The sequence below is a fragment of the Centruroides vittatus genome, unplaced genomic scaffold (assembly GCF_030686945.1).
Source record: "Centruroides vittatus isolate TY-2023 unplaced genomic scaffold, ASM3068694v2 contig_943, whole genome shotgun sequence".
In the NCBI taxonomy this organism is placed as follows: Eukaryota; Metazoa; Arthropoda; class Arachnida; order Scorpiones; family Buthidae; genus Centruroides; species Centruroides vittatus.
The window spans coordinates 821,427-843,321 of record NW_027122626.1 but is presented as its reverse complement, the minus strand read 5'-3'; the positions used below and the strand labels follow the sequence as shown (position 1 = coordinate 843,321).

The window sequence follows — 21,895 nt, the reverse complement described above, 5'->3', positions numbered from 1 at the left end:
ATGATCAAACCTTGAAGCCAATGATTATATCTTGCATCGAGAAATATTTTACTTCAGCCAAACTGTTACTTTCAATGAACAATTCAAAGTTTTTACATGAAAAATAAATGCCAACAAATAACCCCATCATTATGACTTTCTATTTAAATTAACATATACATGAAAACAACAATAAATAGCTCAAACACCTTAAACATTTGAAAGTGATATATCATCTTTGAAAAAGATTTATATTATGAATGTGTGAATAAAAATATTTTAGTAAAAATGAATTTTTAAAAAAAGATACTTGTGATTTATGCAAATGTGCTTATATAATCATATAAATGCATTACATTTTAAATATATATAATTTGAATCAAGTTTTTTAAAATTCTTTCTTTAAACATAATAAAAATTCTGAATCATCATCATATTTATTGAATAAAATTCAACTTTGAAAATATAAAAGGAAATCTTGTAATTTTTTCAATAAAGAAGAAATGAATAATAATTATATTGCATAAACAATTTCAATATTATATTGTAAAAATTGATTTTAGAGCAATATTAATTTGGAGAACATTTTATTTCTGATGTTTCAGATGTGCTAATATTATTTCATTAATTTCAAATGTTTAAGAAATTTTAAATTAGCTTCTATAAACATTTTATTTCACTTTTCAATTTCAATAATATATGATCAAATTTTGAGAGGACATTTTAAACTATTATTACACTGAAATGTTTCTCAAAAAGTTCTTACAAATGTAAATAGATTAGGTTTACTTTACAAATTTATAATTTTTTTATTTAAACATCAATGCAAATAAATATTTCAAGAATTGAATATTGCATTTTGAAGAACTGTTTTTGCTGATCCTAACATTTTATACTTAGATGTAGAGAATTGTTTTATATACAATTATATCATTACAACAGTGATATTTTAAGTTTAAAATATTTAGAAGGATTTAAAGAAACTGGAAAAAGTAGATTATTGTAAATTTAAGTATTTATTAATTCATAAAGATTCTCACTTGCAGTAACACATCAATCATTTTGAAATTTTCAAAGATTTTCCCAAAAAGTTGATTTTGTTTCATTCATTGAAGAAGTTGATATTCATTGAGAAATGAATATGGTCAGATTTGTTGTAAGATGAATCAATAAGAATAAATCATTGTATACGATGATATTTGTCTTCAGAAACATGATTTAATATTTTAAGATCAATAATAAAAATTTGTTTTTTCTTATACAGTACATTAAATTTGGCAAATTATGATAAGAAAAATTTCTTCAATAAGCATAAATTTTAAAATGTATGTCATTAAAGTAATCATTTCAGTATTTATGAACAATTAAATATTAAATAGTATATCAAAAATATTCTGATTTGTCGAGGGTTGTACATGGAATAGAAACTTTATAATTCTGTTTAAATTCTTAAAATTAGCAAAGATTTTCTATTCTTAATGTTATATATAATTAACGCTCAAATTGCTTCATTGAAAATGACATTTCAAAGCAGCAGCATGATGTAACTTAGTGATATAAATTTATCTAAAAATTTTATAATCAAGATTGCCTTTTTTTATAACAACAATGAAACCCACTTTTTTAGAATCACAGAATTTATAGGCTATTATTTTGTTGAGTTTAAATTTTTATAAAAATTTGATAATTTTAATTTATTACATAATCGTCGACAAATTAAATTCAATGTAATCTTTTTATTTAAAATATTCATATGAAGTTTTGTGCTTTAGTGGGTATTTTAGTACCATTCGTCATCTAAAAAGAAATTTATAACAAAATGTTATTAAAATTATGATATTTATATATATTAATACATTTTAATTAAAATTCTGAATTGCAATAATGTCATAATTGATGAATTTACAACTGAAAATTTTTATTGTTTTGGTTTTTCATTTGAGTGAATACTGATAATTATTAAATTATAGGCAGCTTCTGGCAGAAATTTAAATATATTGGAAGAATTTAATGATTGGAAATATTATCTGAAACTCTGGGTCTGTGTGGACCTCGAGGCTTCCGAGGCTTGTCTCCACGTTCCATCAGAGGAAATAAGGGCTGTTTTAATGCTGGAAGATTATTGGAACTCCTCTCTTTATATGGAATATCATATCTAAATGAGAAAATTATACTTCATCATATTTAATAAGCAAATTATACTTCTTCATATATAATTTAAAAAATATTTCATCAACAATAATTTCAGTAAAAAATAAGGGCTGATGGTATATAGTTTTCTTAACTTATGAACTGCCATTTTCATCAATTACATTTAACACAATTATTAAATCACTGATTACTTGTATAGTCAATATGTACAATATATAAGTTGAGGCATCAGAATATCCCAGAAACAAAAACATCTGAGAGAAAGATGTAAATGTTGACAGCATGCGACTTTTGTTGGGAATACTTTTTCCATTTTTATATATTGTAAATAACTTTTTGGACCAATTCTTAGGCAAATCCACATAGGACAAAAGACAAACCTCTCGTGACATTCAAGTAAACATTTTGTACATTTAAAAATGTAAAAGTAAATTTAAATTTGTTTTTTCTTCATAAAGTAAGATATTTTTAAAAACAATTAGGGTCATTTACAAAACAAAGGTGTCCCACAACTAATCTTGAGGATGTCCACCAAATTCAAAATAAACAACACAGTTTCCTTTCACTTTTACAACCAAATTAACTGTTGCTTAAAACATTTTTGTCTCTGGGATTTTCCAGTGTTGCAACTTAAATGGTTCAACCTCTATATTGCATCATAACTTCTTGAAATTGCTAATTTGTATTCTCACTTCGTTATTTAATGCATAATTTTTGAAGAAAATAGTTTTAAATATAGGTATGTGTGAAGAAATCAATTAGATTAAAGACAGACACCAAAGAATAAACAAAAATTTTTTTGTCTAACATAATTACTGCCTTCTCTTTTTTTATTTGTTAGCATCAAATCAGAGTTTTTTTAAGTTTCAATGATACAAGTTTATTAAAATGTATTCAGAATTTTTCAGAATAAGTTCTGCAGACTAATAATTCCAGAATTAAACTGAGGAAACATGATAAATTTTAAATGTTGTAAGTTTATAACTAAGAGGAGTAAACATTTTCTCTATTTTATAATTTTGTAATCTTAATTAAAAATAATTTTGCATTTAAGCATAGAGCATCAAAAACTACCAAATTAAAAATGAACTCAAAATTTTTTGATTTTAATATTTGCAAAGATCCTGGAAAGTATGGTTCATTCACTCAAATATTTCATTTCAGATAATTTCTAAAATTGACCAGTAAACAAATGGATTAATATTGTAGTTTAGTGGTAAACCAGGTCATGTAAAATTTTGGTAGACATGGACATTTCAATAATAAATTGGATGTAAATAGAAAAAAAAGTTAATCAACCTAGCTTCACCATTACACTACGGGGTAATTAGACTTTACAACAAAACCCAAGAATCAAACACAAACTTAAAAACAGATAAAATTTTAATGTTTATTTTATTTATTGGTTTAATTTATCATGATGACATGAAGCATAATAATAATAATATAAATATGCCAACACCCCTTTCTCACTGAATAAAGTCATAATCCCAAATTTGCAGCATTTGAAAATCATTTCAATTTATCCTTAGGAAGAGGTTTGGTCATCACATCCAGAATTACGAGTTTTGTCAAACTTTTCTTTTCACACAGGTCACATAGCAAATGATACTTTATATCAATGTGTTTTGTCTGTGCATTTGATCTGTCAGATTTCACCATTTCAATGCAATCTTGACTGTCTTCAAAAATTGTAGTTGCACTTCACATCAATATCTACATATCTGATAGGATCTTACAGCCAAATGACTTCTTGATGTGCATATACAGCCAATATTTATTCAGCTTTGGATGATTTTGTAGCAACCATAGCTTGCTTCTCACTTGACCATGATATGATGTTGCAACCCAGCATGATGTATGTAGATTTTCTATCATGTCTCTCATTGCTCCAATCAGCATCCACTGCAGTTTTGGTTCACACTGTGCTGAAAGATAGCACATTATAAATTTTACTGCATTCAGTGTTGTTCAGTAGGTTCACTTACTCAACAACAAAGAATTCCCACAGCTGCTGCTATATCTGGTCTTGATACTGTAGCAATATATAGAAGCAAACCAATAGCTTGTTTGTACATTGTGTTATTCAGTAATGTTTTACTTAGCCTATCAAAATAGCATTGACAGTTCATCTCCATTGGGGGAGTAGCAGGTTTGGCATCCATCATTTTATACATATTGAGCATCTTTTTTGGATTGTTGGTGCAGAGGGAATGTACCATCTTCCCTCTCAATTTGGATCCCAAGATAACAGGATACTTTGCAAAGGTCCTTTGGTTTCAAAACTCTTGTTAAGGCACTTGCCTTTATTCTCAATGTATTCAGCATGCTTGCTTGCAACTAGAACATCATCAACATATAGAAGGATGTATGTTAACGAACCATCCTTTTCTGTTCTTGAGTATAAACTTGGATCAGCTTTGTGTGACAAACCCCAGGCCTTTTAATGCAGCATTGGCTCTCTTATTCCATGCTCTTGTGGATTGTTTTAAACCATAGATGCTATGATTCAGCTTGAGTACTAGATTTTCTTGTCCTTTTTCTATGAAACCCTGCAGTTGTTTCATGTCCAGCCTTCCTCCAAGTGACCATTGAGGAAGGCTGATTTTACATCTAGATGTCTCACTTCTAGTCCTTGATACACATCAACAGCAAGGAGTATTCAAATGGTTTCATGTTTGACAACAGGGAAAGGTTTCATCAAATTCCTCTCCATATCACTGTTAATGCCTCTAGTGATGAGCTTTGCTTTATAAGTGATGGTTTTTAAAATAATTAAGTTAACCCTATAGTGTTGTGGCGTTACAATCATGATTTAGAATTAAGACGTACTCTCTAGTACTTTCGATAGCTTACAGCCTCCATCCTCAGGCAAAAAAGAAATTGAATACAATTAATTTTCGAACACAATTTTCAAACATACTTTTTCAAATTATCCAAGGCACATGGATGGAATACAGAATAAATTGAAATTAAATTGAAATATCTTCAAAAAATTATAGAAGTGCGCAGCAATTGATATCATATCTCCAAAACTCCTAAAAAGCAATTTAGTAAGCTGTATATGGTTGTGGTACACATGTGAATGCAAAATTACAAATTAAATCATTTAAATATTTAAACGATTTAATATCCAACTTAGCTGTAGCTATAATCCTGTCTTTATAACTGACAAAACACATATCATCTTTGAATGTTGCTTTATATCCATGTTTACTTTCAGTGAGTCACAGGACCAGACTGCCATCTAATGAAGGCACATACAACACATCAGCTACTGTGATATGATTTATGGAATTAGTTTGTGTGATGCATTTCAGCACACCATCACCAATTCCTTCAGCTGGAATTTTGTTGCCATTGGCAAGATAAATATTATCATGTGTTGGTTGTTGTTTGGAGAAAAATGACTTGTTACTTGTGATGTTGCTCCAGATTCTATATACCAGGGGTGGCCAACAAGTCGATCGCCAAGCCAATTTTGGTCGATCGGTAGCGATGTCTTGACTTAATGTATTATATTTGTAACCGAATGCAACTGTATGCATGCAGTTATGACTCGACTCATAAGCAGTGAGTGCACTTCGTACTGAAACAGTGTATAAACATAGTATGTATTTCACACTTCCCCCTCCCCACTTAGACTATGCCTATGACAACAAGTCGATCGCGACACATTTTTACGATAAAAAGTAGATCTTATGTGCACAAAAGTTGGCCACCCCTGCTATATACCATGCAGTATTTGGTTCTTGAATTTGACCTCATTCTCCTTGTTGTTTGTTCAGAATAAGTGATGTTGATGTTTCATCTTTTCTAGGACAGATTGTTGCTCTAAGCCATTTTACTCTCCTCTTTGCCTCCAGAGATAGCATTCTTTCTTTTTTAGCTTCCAACATTCATTCTTTAAATGCTCTTTTTCAACAAAACTTATATATTTTGTCTTTATTTGGACCCACCATAAGTTTATTTGCAATACTGTTATCAGTAGTTTTCAAAATAACTTCACTTGCAGTACTGGATTCAATACATTGGTTATAAATAATATAAATTATTTTATATTTTATATTAATATTAAAAAATTATTTATAAATATAAATAATTTTCTGGCATCTATTCTTAAACATCTTTAAACAATCAATCTTTTATACATACTTTTCTTTTTTTAAACCTTTTTCACTCTGTGGGAACTAAGAGTGTCTTTTTTTTTTAGAAAGTCCATTATGGGTTTTGCCAGACCCATAATGAAGTGGTCAGATGGTAAGGGCCTACATATCCAGGACAAATTAGCTGTAAAAATACTATGGTTTCCTGTCCAGATTTGATCCTGAGTTCTCCAGAGCAGTAGGCTAACATCTTAACCACCTTGGCCATTCAGCCTCCTATTTAGTTTTATAAAAGATGGTTAGTGATCTCAGAGCAGGTCTTTCTTGCACCTTCTGTAGACCTAATGCTTCTCTTATTTTCAATTGACAATTTTGCACAAATAAAAACAGGTTATTAAATTAGATTTTTATTGTTTTAGTTACTCCATTGCATATATACATATATGTGTTTGAAAAAGTCAAAATATCTCCCCTGGCAATGTTTCTTATAAGACGTGAAAGAATAACTTAATTTTTATATGCAAAAACAAGACTAATCAATGTCTTCATAACAGTTAATCTAGTAACAACAAATTAAGTTTATTGAGAAAATCTCCAATAATGATTTAGAATTTCAATTGGAAAATGATATTCCATCACACTGTTAAATTGGCTGGATAGTATACAAATTTATACAGTCAACCTGTATATAGCAAAACCCTGTCATTAACACCTCATTGTCGTTCACCGCCTGAAAACTCAAACTTCTTGGATCACTGAGGCCTATTTTCCATCGAAGGATATGATATAGAGCAGGGGTCTCCAAACTTTTTATCCTAAGGGCCACACTGACTCCTCCATTAAGTCCCAAGGGCCAAAACCTAGTTAGCTCATCATATCAACATACAGTAGTACAGCGCCATCTTGTGGGGAGTGGCAGAATTATGCAAAAACGTCAATTATGCTTGGTTAGTCTGTTGCTTATGAGATAAGGGAGGGGCTATCGCATTTTGAGAATGCACAGGGGAACAAAATGGTTTCTCATGGTGGCCAGCAGGGGTGTTACTACACCCCTAAGCCTGAGCATTACTTACAAGATAAGGGAGCCTTATCTCATAAACAACGGGTTGAAAAAGCTCCTAGTGCCTCATATATATTGTTGCTTATGAGTAACACTCGTATATGTTTATTCTGATTTATACGAGAGAAAATGTGCAACAGGATTATGTATGCACTAAATGCATTTACAATCCATTCATTTATGGAGAACACAAGTGAAAGGAAATATTACTCCATTGAAAACGTTACTTATGAAAGACTATTGTATCTTTGTCATCTGGTGCTTTCATTTTTTATACTTAATCTCTGTAAAGTAAAATGTCTTGTCTATCATAGCATATTATTCAATACAACAAATGTGTACAGTTTAATAAATTCTTTCAAACACGTAGACAAAAGCTAGAACAACAAAAATACACACACTATAATTCTGTCTTTGAAAAATATCTGGATATCATCAGGAATGTGAACTTGAACACCAATGCTGGCTGTTCTATTTTCATTTGCATCATCCTCTTCCTGATCAATACTATTTTCCACACTAGTTAAATACCTAGTTGTAGATGGTGTACATCTCTTTTTGGGCAATTTTCTGTGTTTGTGCTCCTTTCTTTTCAATCTTTCTGGATACTCCTCAAAAACTGATGGTACAGAGCCAAGTAAAAGCCTTTTTAGTGTTGTGCTAACACTATAATTTGTGGGGAGAAAATGTCAACTACAAACTCTAGATCTTTCAAAAGGAATCCATGAACTGTTTTTTTCTCACCCTCCCTTTTTATACTTAAGAGCCATTATGTTTTCAACTGTGATTCAGTTGGGAAGTAAATCTTGGAAAGTAACACCTTTCATATGTCCACTGCTTCTACACAATGGAATGTAGCAATAAACCATGCTCTGAAAAGGATCTTTTACAATAAAAGAAATAATGTGATATAAAAAATACCTATGTATGCTACTGTTTTGTCAATTTCCTTTCGCAGGGAGAAACATTTATAAACAAAACATAAACGTTACCTTAAAGTCCAATGGGTTTCACAGCACTATAGCCAGAGAATAGTGTTGCTAAATTTTGTCGCTAGGTAGCCATTCAGAGAGACAGACACATGCCAGCTAAGTGAAAGGAAATATTACTCCATTGAAAACGTTACTTATGAAAGACTATTGTATCTTTGTCATCTGGTGCTTTCATTTTTTATACTTAATCTCTGTAAAGTAAAATGCTTTTTGCTTCAAAAGGACCCTCCTTTTGAAGCAAAAAGTTCAGAATGTGATAGCTTTTCCCTTATCTCATAAGCAACACTTAGTTGAAGTATACAATGCCATCTTGTAGTGAGTAGCAGAGCTAGAGCATGTTCTGGTAAAGTTTTGCTGCATGATCGCTTGTCTGAAAGATTTGAGTACTTTTGAGAGTTTTTGAATATTTTCTATGCACCGAGGATGCTTGGTACAAATATGGGAGACAACCGAGAGTTGGACAGTTCTAAAGTTTGAAATCAGAGTGACAAGTTCAATCTGAAAAGTGAAATATAGAGCGACTAGTGTGTTTTGTGACTATAGTTTCTTAGTGAAAATACAGTGTGTTTAATTTAATTAAAAGTGTCTTAAAGATAAATCCAGTGCATTTTGCTTACTCAGAACCTCTGCTCTTAATAATATTAATTAGCATTATTTTGATTTGAAGTTACATCACTTTTGCGTGGATTTGTATAAATATGGAAAAGAAACAAAAGATAGATAGTGATTGCAGAACTCAAGATTTGCAATTACTCCAAATACGTATCACCTGGCGTTACGTATGCGAAGAACAAGAAGACGACAATGCTACGTAGCGCACACATATATTCGAAAATTATGTTCGAATGTATTTTAAAGCTAAACGTTCCTCGAAGAATAATTCAAATAATTGGGAAGCCGGTTTTCTTTTGTTCTTTTAACCTGGAGCAGACCTCGAGTGAGGCCAAAAACATTTGTTTTCTGAAGAGTAAAAAAGTACCGGATACAAAGGTTCAAAAAGTGAGTACTATTCTTCACAATAAAATAAATTAACTAGGAACTATAATAATTTTAAAAAACTGTAACATTAGCATTATCTTATTTTCAAATTTTAATAATCTGTTGCATGCTATTTAATACAAAGATTCAAGCTTACTGTTGTTGAGAAACATTCTGATGATTTCTAAGCGGCAGACGAGGCAAACGACCCTGGTGATGATTACAGTAACCTCTTCTGTTTTCAGAATAACCAGACCATTCACCATTTCTACCTTCATTACCAGGCTAAAATAGTAATCATAACGTTTAAATGTTATTCTATTGAAATTTTAACTATTAATGATAAGTACAACACTGGTAAAAAGGTTTTTGTTTGTGACTGTTTAATGATAACTTGCCAAATAATACTTAATGAACTTACTCTCCCATTTCTTGGACGACCAGCTGCTCTTTGTATCTGTCTTAATGTTTCACTATATTCATCAATTCTTGGAGATGGACCACTTGGTGTTGGTGCTCTTTGCCGTCCTTCTAACGAACTATCTGCAGATAATACTGCTGGAGAAGATCTTGGATAGCCACCAGAACCAGATGATAAATAATGTTCCCTTAAAACAAAAGCAATTAAATGCTGAGTTTACTTAATGAAGAAATTTACCTAATTATGTGAGTAGAAATTAAAAATAGCTATATTGTTTCTAAATTATAGAAAATTTACTTTAAAAAGCTATTGTATGATAATATGTTAAGAAATAATATGAATCATTAGAAATCTGACAATTCAACAGCTTTTACTCTCATTAAGCATATTTATTATACTTTTTTAAACTGTATATTTAGATAAATAAGTAAAAAATTTATAAGCAGATTTGATAACATTTATAATTTCATTTAACATATAATTTCAGAGCTGAATGTGAAAGATAAACGTTGAAACAAATAGTAGAAATCTGAAAATATTAAGGACATGACAGCTAGAGAAGCACGAGCAAGAAGAAAATACAAGAGGAAACATTCCAAAAAGTACTATGAAAAAGAAAGCCACTGAGAAAGAACATCTCCTGGCCAAGGACACACCACCACAATTGCCAGTTTCTGAGATCCAGGACAATGAGAGGAGTTGGAAGAATTACAAGAAACAAGCAGCTCTGTGATGCCAACCATAGATTCCAACTATTGTATGTAACTTACTGGTCAGTTCTAAAAACTGAAACAGAAACTATTATTTCAATAAACTTTAATCTCACAGATGTGTAACAACTACAAAAACATGAGAAGTACCAAAGAAAGACAATTCTGAGCAAAAATTATTGCAGGTAAAATTTTAAAACATTACTAACAACAAATGTCATCCTTATCTTCAGAAACCTGCAAACAGTTAATGAAAAGCAAAGCAATAGAATGTAATATGAAAGACAAGAAAGCAAGATCATAAATATATATATGCGTGTTTCTTGATCTTTCAAATCTTTTATATAGAAGCAAAATTTATTAATTCTATTTAATTAGACTTTTGTCATATTACATCTATTGTCAGGACTATCATAGAAGATACTATTGAAATTTTACTGGAAGTATATAAATGGTCCTTCTCAGGACCATTATGTGTTGAGAAAAAGTGTTGAACATATTAGTTCACTTTATTATGTTGTTTAAAGAAAAAAGGTGACTTCTTGTATGACTGATTAATTTGTGTGCGCGTGTGTTGGATATTTGATAAAATATTAGAATACTTTATACATATATTAAAAAAAAAATTAACCTAAAGAAAAGCTCTTAACTAAAACTTAATAGAGAATTGTAGAATATTGATTTAATTAAACTTCAAACTCTAAAAGAAAAATAATTATTTCTGTTGTTTTTCAATTTGATGAACAGTTGTTTAGTTTTTCTTATAACCAAATAAAAATGTAATTGTATTAAAGTTCAGTTTATTATTGGTGCCAGAAATACTAATAGCTGTAATGATGAAACAACAATTAAAAATTATAATACGCACATTACAAATCATATATTAAATCACATAATCACCACAGTTATAAAAACTAGTCAGATTTATTTTATTCATTCAAATTACAAAATAAATTAAACTTCAAGTATTCAAAGAGAGTAGAAAGGTACACTTAATGCCCACAGGGTAGAAAGAGTTGTAAATGAAATAAATATTTTAAAATGTAAAATCTTCAGTCCTAATTATCCAAATTCCAAATTATAATGTACTTTGCGGCTGTATGCCATGCATTTATATATATTTTATTTTTATTTTATAGTTTTATTTTTACTTCCACATTCTCTTCTTTCCTTCCTTTTTCTTTGTTCTATTGTCTTTCATTTCTGGAATGTTCCTTTTCAAAATTCTTTTCCTTATTTGATCATCGATAATCCCCTAGAACAAAAGCAGGGTGTGCAACCCCTAAGGGGATGAAAAAGAAAGAAGAGGTCAGATGAGATTCGGACTCGGTGTGAGGAAGTGGTGAGACAAGTCTTCTGGTGCGTTTTTGGCAGCGTACAGAAGGAACAAAGAGCTTCAGAGATGGATGAAAGATATTTGTGATAGACTCATGATAATTAATTGTGAACTATTGGATACAAACCGCCGAAGAGTGACAGGACTTGAAAAGAAAGAATTTCCTTTTTTTTTTTGTACGATCTCACCAAGGATCTCAGAGAAGAAATCAAATTTGAAGACTTCGCAGATTAGTACTGGGTACCCCTTTCCAATTTCCTATCCTTTCTGTTCTATCCCTTATACTCCTACTTTAGGTTAATATTAGTTTTTAAGTTAATCGTGCTTGTGATATTTCGGTATTGACATAAGATTAGTTTTTCTAGTGATTCTCCCTTGTCGCGTAGTATAAGCCAGGATTTTGTATGTATAGTATTATCGGTCATACGATTAATATCATCTGTTGGAATAGAGATTTACTGGCATTCTAAAATAACCTGTAGTTTAATTTTTGGGTCTTAATTAAAGTTTTTTTTTTCTTTTGTTTCTTTGTTAAATCAGAGTCGTGTTTCTTTGGACTAACGTACTTTCACAGAATATCATCATTGATAAATCTGTGAACATATAATGCTAAACTTCTTGGTGAGCAAAATGTCTGTTTGTTTATACAGACTAGAGATTATAGTAGACTAAAATTGCTTTAGGCAATCTTTGACCTACAGACTACATATGAGTATTGATTATTCTCCATACAGTCTCCATACAAATATTCATTAAAAAAGTTAATTGAACTTAATGTTATTTAATTTGAATAAGTTGCAATTTTAAATTTTTTGTTGTTGCATTACATTTTATGATATACTAATTAATTAAACAAATTGAATTTGTCATTACTATGGACAAATATAAGTATATTTTGATGAGAATTTGCGAGCAGTCCTAGATCTCCATGACAAAATTATGAGACACTTTCAAATTTTGCATAATCTCATTAATATATAATTTAAATATACAGTATACATAGTTCAATAAATACAGCCATACCAATTTCATTTTTAAATGTCTATGTTTTGTAATGACAGTAGCAGAAGCAGCTTTCCATACAGGCAGTAGCATAACCAGATCTAACATAAAGGGGAAATTTAAAATGAATCACTATACAGTAGAGCGTCGATAAGTGGAACCAATTGGGGACTGGGGTCCTTCCAGTTAATGATTTGTTCCAGTTTCCGACTTTGTACGAAAAAATACATTAACCTGTCCGATGTTCAAATTTTTCTCCGTTGCGTGTCGCTTCGTGTTGAATTTTCGTCGATTTTAAGCCTAACCAAAATTTTTATAATAATCATCGAAGCTATCGTATCGTTAAAAATTATTTCTGCATTTTGTACAAACAAAATAAATATATTAAAGAATATAAAAAACATGAAAATTATACTTTAGAAGTAAATTTAGTATCAAAAACATTCGATTCAGCACGACACAGTCCGACTGAAAATCGTTCCACTTTCCGGCCATTCCACTTACCGACGCTCTACTGTAGTTTAATAAATTTTTGCTTTTAATACTTAGGCCTACATAGTAATTTATATACATTTGTTAAAATCCATTAAGTCAGTAGTTAACGCCACAATTAAATTATTTTTCCTATATTTAGCAATTTTACTAACTTTTCCATTACAAAGGACCCGGGCCCCTCCTTCCTGGTAATGCCAGGCACAGAGGCATATGCCTATCCTTATACTGTATATCAATTAATATACTTCTCCATAGAAAGCTATGGTTTATTATTAAATATTTTAAATTCTAAATTAAACTAAAATTTGCAACTATTTATAGTCAATATGAAAACTATAATTTTTAAATTAAAATCTAAAATTAATAAACAGAACATTTAGTTATTAACTAAAGTAAATCATTCTATTTTCCTTTTTTGGGAATGGGATGGTGTAAAGTTGAGGGTGATAACATTAATCATTTTTAAGTTTCCTTTAATCTAGTCACAGAAATCTGGTAACTGTAGATACAGTCTACATTACAACATGGACAAAAGATAGCCAATTGCACTTTGATAAGCATTCAAGTGCATCCAGTTGGTTTTTAATAAATCAAAAATTTAGTAAGAACCAGAAAGAATTACACATTACAAAATTAAAATTCTATTATTTTAGTATAAAGTAAGACATATGTAAAAAAAATATTCAATATTGAAACGACAATGAAACATTGCAGTGTTGATGACATCTTGATAATATTACTATAATTTTCTGCCTATAATCTGCAGAAGAAATTCTTTGTTGAGAAAATGAAAAGTTTATCATCATATAATTTGAGTAAATTCTCATTGTTATTTATTTGCTTTCTTCTTGTATCAACAATAAAATGTAAAACTTTTAGACATTTAATAATTAAAAAGAATTATTCTCAAATTTAGGAAAGAAATTAAACAATTAATTGAAAGTTTAAAATTCAGAATTATTATACAGTCAGTCCCAGATTTATAAACTCTTGACTTGTCATGACCAAAACTGGCTTATTATTGACAAACTTTACTGGCTGCTTTAAAGTTCTTGTAGAGTGCTCTGCTTGTTCCCTTCCTATTTGACTGATCAGAGCAGAGCAGTGGAGGACTCTCTTCAAGTCACTGAAAGTGACTGTACTCTGAGAACTTTCTGCTCTGGTGAAAAGCAATAGCAGCAGCAACTGCTCTAAATATGGCATCATTTAATGATGAATGTGGAGATCATAAAAACTCATGTTGCTGTTATTAAATTTTCTGAATTCATCTGAAGAATTATCATTGGATGAGAAAGACATTATTGATTTGTCACAATATCACCTGCAACAGTGTAAATGTCCAAATATATTACAAATTTTATAATGTATATCTTAACAGAAAGTTGGATAACTTCTTAGTCTTATGAAATATGAATATCCCAATTGTTCTAGGAAATTGAATATTTTTCTTTGTCCCATGAATCCCAGTGAGGAGGTGGAATTATAATGATTTTCCCCATCTATCAATGCATTAAAAGTTTACGAATAGTTAGATTCAGTTTTAATTGTTATTACATGCATTTCAAATACTTAATATCCATATATGCACCACATCAAAAATATGAAAGCATATTTAAAATGATATATCATTACCTTATAAGTATAGGAAACATTCATAATTTAAAAATATTATATGGTGACTTTAACATGCATAATATTACTTGGTCATCTAATGAACCCTCTTTTATAAATTCTCATCATGAAGAAGTTAATTTTATTATTGATGTATATTATTTTTCAAATTTTATTCAAAACATACATTTCCCTACTCATCTTAGTTCATTTTTAGATCTTACTTTAATTCTAAATAATACCTTAAAGCATACCTGGCACAAGGTTTTAGGTCCGATCACAATGCTATAGGTCTATAAGTCTGTAAAAAAGTAGTCACTTGCCAGCCAAGATGAAATGTAAAGATACCATTAGGGACTCACTTTAATCAAAAACAGGCTGAAAATTATATTTGTTCTATTGATTGGTCCTTTCTCAAGTCCTCTTCTATGCCCATGCAATTCATGTTTGATTAAATGTATGTTATATTCCATTCTACTACTAATAAATTTCTCCAGTACTGTAAAATCAATATTATCTCATATAGGTAGTTACTAGGGTTTCTCACTTCCCAGTCTTTTGATTGTCCTGGGATTCCAGGATAAAAGTGAACTGTTTCCCAGGATCCTGGGATATAATTAATTATTTTTAAGATATACAAAATATCTTGAAATCAAATGATATAATTATTTTTCATTTTTTAAAGTAATTTAATACATTTGCAACCTCCAAAATCATATTAATAATGCTGTGTAAGATATATATTAAAAATTACCTTTGAATTGTGTAGAAATTTTCACAAATAGAAAAGAAATTTATTAAAGTTTGTGGAAACTACATACAACAACAACAAGAAGAAGAATAAAAATGCTTTGAATCGAGTTGAGAATTTAAAAAAATGAACTTAAAAGGTAATTTTCGTAATTTAAATAAAACATAATACAAAATACTGTAAATTTTTATAATAAGATTTTAAAAAGCAAAGATGGTCAATACTCCCATCACTCAATCTGATTCTTATTTTAGTAATGAAAAGTCCTGCTACCAAGAATGTTCTTTCTGATTCAATTGATATGAATGGAATTGTGTTTAATGCATTTAAGAGAAAACAGGTGTTGTGTGTTTGTAGCCCGTAGCCTGGAAGATTTCTAGTTTGTTTTCGAGATTGTAGTACTTTTTTTACTCTCTAGTATTCTTGATTTGTCTACCTTGGCTGCTTTAATAGATACATCAAAGCTTATAGCCCAATAATTCGGCAGTTCATTTGTCTTTAATAATCAGGTTTATGAAGAAAAACTTTATACTTGCAGACTTCGTACTCGTTTTTATCCTTGCCCAATTTGCACAACTTGGCGTTACGCAGTCATTGAAGCTACTGGGCATGGTTAAAAATTAAGACAGCATAAGCACAATTATTCCAGATATTACAGGTTCTGACAAGTAAAGAATTTTCAGAGTCCTGCCACAAATAAGCTACATATTGATCATTGACCATTTGTGAAATGCCATACCAAGCAAAAATTTAAAAAACTAATAAGTAGGTTTAAAATTAATAAATATAACTCATAAACTCTCAGAATACAAATGTATTCTGAGAGTTTATGAGTTAATTATACTTTCTATTTGCAAAATTTCTTCAACCTTAACGTAAGGTCTCACAAATTTCTTAAAAGTTCACTTTTAAGAAATTTGTGAGATTTCCCAGGATGAGAAGAACTTCCCGGAAAACAACTGGGATCCCAGGATCCCATTTGAGAAACCCTAGTGCTTACGACATCACTTAAAGAAGTTAAGAAATGTTATAAGAAAACAGTGAGCTAAATGGAAACATAACAGAAATCCTTGTGATCATTATATGCCTAGAATTTTACAAAAGCTGTTTTATAAAGAAGGTTATATCTCTCTTCATAATTATTTTAACAGTGGTTTCTACTTACTCATTGGACCCAAAGTTTTCTCAAAAAATATTGACTAAACAAAAGCATACTCCCAATGAAATGATTTACAAAGTCTATATAAATATAAAATCTAGTACATCCATATTATACTGGATGCAATTTCACTTTGTCTCTCTGCATAATTATACTTCAACTATAGCCAAATAGACATTTTCAGAAGTCAAATGTGCTATTAATAGGGATATCAATTGAAGCCTTTGAAAATTTTAGCATTTTTAGACTGAAGCTTCAGGAAAAAATGTGCCAAAGTTATGAAGATTTTAATTAATATACAGACAAGAGTAAAAACAAATTTTAAAGCAGAAGATATGTTGGTGTTGGCACACAAATGTAGTGAAAATATAGAGAAACTTTACTTAGTGCTCAAAACCACTAAACCTATCTCAACTGATACTGAAAGGATTTTCTTAATTTGTAATAACATTGCAATTAAAGTAAAGAATTGAATGCCTCTTCATTTTTTTAATGCTTCTGTATACTTAACTTTTTATTTCAAAGAAAATCCCAAATGTGTTTAATAATCAAACAGATTTGAAATTCTAAATTGAATTTGAAGCTTGTTTTTAAAATTTTTGGTTGGTATTTATGAATTTAATTTTAAGAATTCTCAATGTAGTCATCTAATCAATTCATAATTAAATTCATTCATTTCTAGTAATGAAAAATTACTATGGCAAAAATGTTGATATTAAAACTTGAAAATGAAAATCATGTTTTCAAACTTCAAAGATTTGATATCCCTGATGATTAGTAAAATAAATTGTTCCACATACAGTCCAGATCACATTTTATTAATATTTTATAATAAATTTAAACCCACTATAGCTATTATCCTATCTAAATTATTCCCCAGATTACTTCAGAATGGTTATGTACCAAATCAATGGCTTTTGTCCAATATAAAAGTCATACAAAAGAAGAAAAAAATTCATTACAATTTTGCCAGTTATGTTAAAGATTTTTAGATATAGTTATATATATTTTTTGATATATACACAACATCTAAATTACCATCAATCCAGTACTGTGGAATACATAATTATTCAACAAACACTAATCTAAATATTAAAATTTACACCTTCCTCTCACTTTCCAGCATTCACTGCATCAGGTTAAACATTTGATTAAAATCAAGGTAACCTGATGCAGGCTACCTTCAGTGGCCTGCATCGGGTTAAGCAAATTTTATGTTGAACGCCTATAGAAGGTTAGAAGTTTGGAATAATGCCATTTTTCTTTGACATAATTGTCTTTGAATTAAAATATACTATATTTACATAAATATTAATATAGTTTTAACAAATTAAACAGTAATTACAAATAAAAATGTTAAAATGCCTTTAATAAATAATGTAATTGAAAAATTAAAAAATTAAATTATTTCACGAAATGTAAATTACTATTATTGCGTGTATTATTAGTTGCTGCTTTTTTTTAAAGAGATTATCAAATACAGATTCTCACGCCTCAGATAATATAGATATGACAACAGACAACAACCTTCTAAATTAGTTATTAAAATATTAATTTAATTATTATTATTAAATTTAGCAACAGATGGCACCTAATGTTTGCCTCTAGTGCCAAATTATTTAGTGTTTAATTAATAATAGTAGTAATAGTAGTAGTAATATAGCTTGATATAATCTGGCAATTGTATGACTAATATATAACTATCATAGGTTTAAGTTGTTTGTATTTGCTAGGTATACCATGCTGGGGTAGATGCAATTACCAGCTGACTGCCATTGTGGGAGTTATAGGCTGTAGGTGCTGAGTCATCTCCAGCTGGTGCTGTAAGTAACAGAGTATAGATGCAAGATTAGTTTAGCCAGCTGCTTTGCTAAATGTTGTAAAACTGCTGTTCACTGAATGCAGCCATTCTAATTTCAAATTTGTAATAAAATAAATTACTAATAAATTAAACAAGTAAAAATTAACAAAAAATAAAATAAAATCCATTCCACATGAAAATTGCAATACTCTATATAAGTTTTGATTCTTTGGAATATGATTGTCTTCCTGGCATTTTTACCAATCTTCGTATTAATAAAATATCGTAATTAAATAGCATCTCTACAAAAACTTTCCAAATTCATCACTGGAGTGGTGCAGCATCATTTTTCACAAGGGTGAAGATACAGAGGACCAAGAAATAAGAACAAAGGGAATTCACATTTGTAGGTTTTAGTAAAACTGCATCAAGTTTTTAAAGCAGTCTTTAAATTTAAGCAGTTTATTATTGGTTAAAGATTTTAAGTAGAAAAAAATCCATTTTAATTTAAATTCTTCCACTGTAGCTTTGACTATATATTTCATCTTGATCAAATTTTTTGGAGATTATGTAAATATGACAGAATAGACACTGATAGAGTAAACAAGCAGAGAAAGTGGACTATGATGACAATAGTTGATGCAAAAGACTAACAAGATATTTCCAGGCCAGGAAACAGTATCCTTGTCCCTGCTCATGTCTGTTAGTAATAGAAACATGAAAAATTTAAGATTGCACAAGGTTTACAGTTTGAATTATTTCCTAAGAGAAACTGAAACTTTAGAAAAAGTTTTTAAGTAAAAAACTTATTGGCAAGAAAGAAAATGATAGAGTTGGATATTATTATTTCTGACAAGCTCTATTTTAACTTATTGTTCAATAAGCAAAATGCAGTTTTTGCACATGAAAATGAAAAGGAGAATTTTTTAATAAGTGATTACACTGTATTAGACTATACAAATACAAATGATATTCTAAATACTGGTACATATTATAAAATGTATAAATATAATAATAAATTTTTGTATAAGTGTAGTAAATTGCCAAATGCTGTTTCTATACCTTCTATTATCTTGTAGCATTTTTTAACAATAGATACAGGAAATCTTCATTAATTTGAACTCAGATAGTTTAAAACTCCATTAGTTTGTAACTGTATTATTTGTTCCAGCGGGATGGATATTTTGATATTTACTTGTTAAGGAATTCAGTTAGTTCAAATTACAGCTATTTTGAAATTTGAAGTGAAAATTCTGTCTGAACTATGATGTGTGTATGTTAACTCATTCATTTAGATTGAAATGCCTCCATACTATAAGAGAACAATAGACCACAAACATCTCATCTGTTCAATATGAATTTGTTTTTACAGTAACACATTTACAGGTGTTACCTTTTCCACAGACTACCCTTTTTCTTTTATTTCATAAAATATGGTTACTTTTAGAGATTCAAGGTTGGGCTACGAGCAGCAGATTGAGATATTTGTAGGCTCTAGGTTACAACATTTGAGAATTTACTACTTTTTGAACCACTCTAAAAATAATTTGAACTACATTTTGAGGAATTCTGCTTTACTTTGTATAAAACCCTATCTGACAACTTGTGAGGTTCTCACTAGACACATGTTATTTACCTGCAGTTTATTTATAGTATTGTTTATAATTATTAATTATTAATTACTGCATTCTATGAATGTAGCCATATTCCATTTGCTTAATAAATTACATTAGTTAAATGGCATTTGATATATTGTACAGATATATGTAAATCTTGGATAATTCAAAATGCAATAATTTGAATTTGCAAACTAACAAGAATTTCCTGTAATAACTTATATTGAAGTATTGTTTTTGTCCTATACAATAAGATATAAGAATATGTACATGGTAATATATATGACTATTTGTTTGGTTTAATTAACATTAGCTTTAAATTATCATATACGCTGTATCTATTCAGATTATTTTTAAAATCAGAAATTAATTATTATATAATTTGAACTAGACAGAACTGCAATCTTGTGTTTTAATAATTAGAATTAATTTTAAATTCTAATTAATAAAGTATTTACGTATTATAGAATATAAAACCAAAAAGACAAACATTTGAATGATTACAAAAGTCATATGTGTATGAACAAACGTTTTTCAAGATCTTTCATGTTGGGCTCTTAACTTTAGATCTCTCTTGAACATCAGTTCAGTTCTACATCTGAACTAAAGCAATGCTCAAGATGTTGGATCGAAAACTGAGATAAAGGGTCTCTAAAAAAAAATTCATCTATCAGTTCATCTATCTATACATACTTCTGACTTCTATAATCATTCAAGTGTTTGTCTTCTATTTAAAATGAGTTGATTATATTAAAGCACAGTTTACAGATATTACAGATAAAAAAAAATTTATCTGGAATAATATTTTAAACATTTCTAAAATGATTAATTTAATAAGAATTAATTCTAATTATTAACATATTTATAATATGTAAAAAAGTGTTGTGTTTGCCAATTTAGTTATAAATAATTCACAAAAAGCACTGACATCTCTATGGTATTTATTGTAGTGCCAAAACAGCTATTACTAGTAATATTATTTTGACATAAAATATACAAAAGTTATATTTATTTATCTAATTCAATATTAAGCATAGAAACAGACATTAACTGATTCAATGAGCAGTTTACCACAGTAAGCATTTCAAATTTATATTCCTTTTTAGTTAGTTAAAATACTATTTTTATACCAATGTAATGTATAAATATAATACAGTATAATATTACAATAGCCAATAAAATATCTCTAATGAGTTTATTCATTTTATTGGAAAACATTTATAATTAGTTTGGGACTTCCAGTTAATGTGATAATTATTTTTTATTTTACAATAATAAAATAATATGATGATCATTTATTGTTATTTTATTGTTAAAAAATTTTAAATTCTAGTTAAAATTACATAAACCGTAGATTATTCTTCAAGTAATATCATCATCAATATTAATAACAAAGTTAATTGCTATTTCTATTGCATTATTTTGTTATTTGCATATATCTTATATTTTCTTTTTAAATTTTACAGATTTATAGAAAAACATTGATTTCTAATTTTTTAATAGGAAATAACTTTAATTAAAAATATTGTTAAACTATACATTAGCAAAATACAGAATTAATGATATTAGAAATTAATAATGCACTATAATTCTCAATTATAGAGAACACTTGAAAGATAAGACAGTCATTATCTTTTGTTTGCTCTCAACTATTATATTACATCCTTTTCATTAAATTTTGAAAATAGTTTTCATTAGATATAATGTGCATTTTCATATTATTCTAA

General features: G+C 29.0%; 2 protein-coding genes across 6 annotated transcripts in view; one reads left to right on the top strand and one right to left on the bottom strand.

Moving 5' to 3' along the window:
• Positions 1-21,895, top strand: part of LOC136985018 (SMC5-SMC6 complex localization factor protein 1-like) — a 386,884-nt gene that overhangs the window by 148,564 nt on the left and 216,425 nt on the right. The window lies entirely within an intron of this gene.
• LOC136985042 (uncharacterized) overlaps positions 1-21,895 on the bottom strand; it is a 28,882-nt gene that overhangs the window by 1,017 nt on the left and 5,970 nt on the right. For 2 of the 5 annotated variants that reach the window (XM_067282237.1, XM_067282238.1), the window contains exons 5-7: positions 9,688-9,874; positions 9,424-9,551; positions 1,803-2,134 (exon numbers count right to left, since the gene is read on the bottom strand). In XM_067282237.1, the coding sequence (XP_067138338.1) occupies positions 1,987-2,134; positions 9,424-9,551; positions 9,688-9,874 (463 nt within the window). In that variant the 3' untranslated portion in view covers positions 1,803-1,986. Of the gene's footprint in view, positions 1-930; positions 1,777-1,802; positions 2,135-9,423; positions 9,552-9,687; positions 9,875-21,895 lie in introns of those variants that run through there. The other 3 variants (XM_067282240.1, XM_067282236.1, XM_067282239.1) reach the window with 3 other exon arrangements.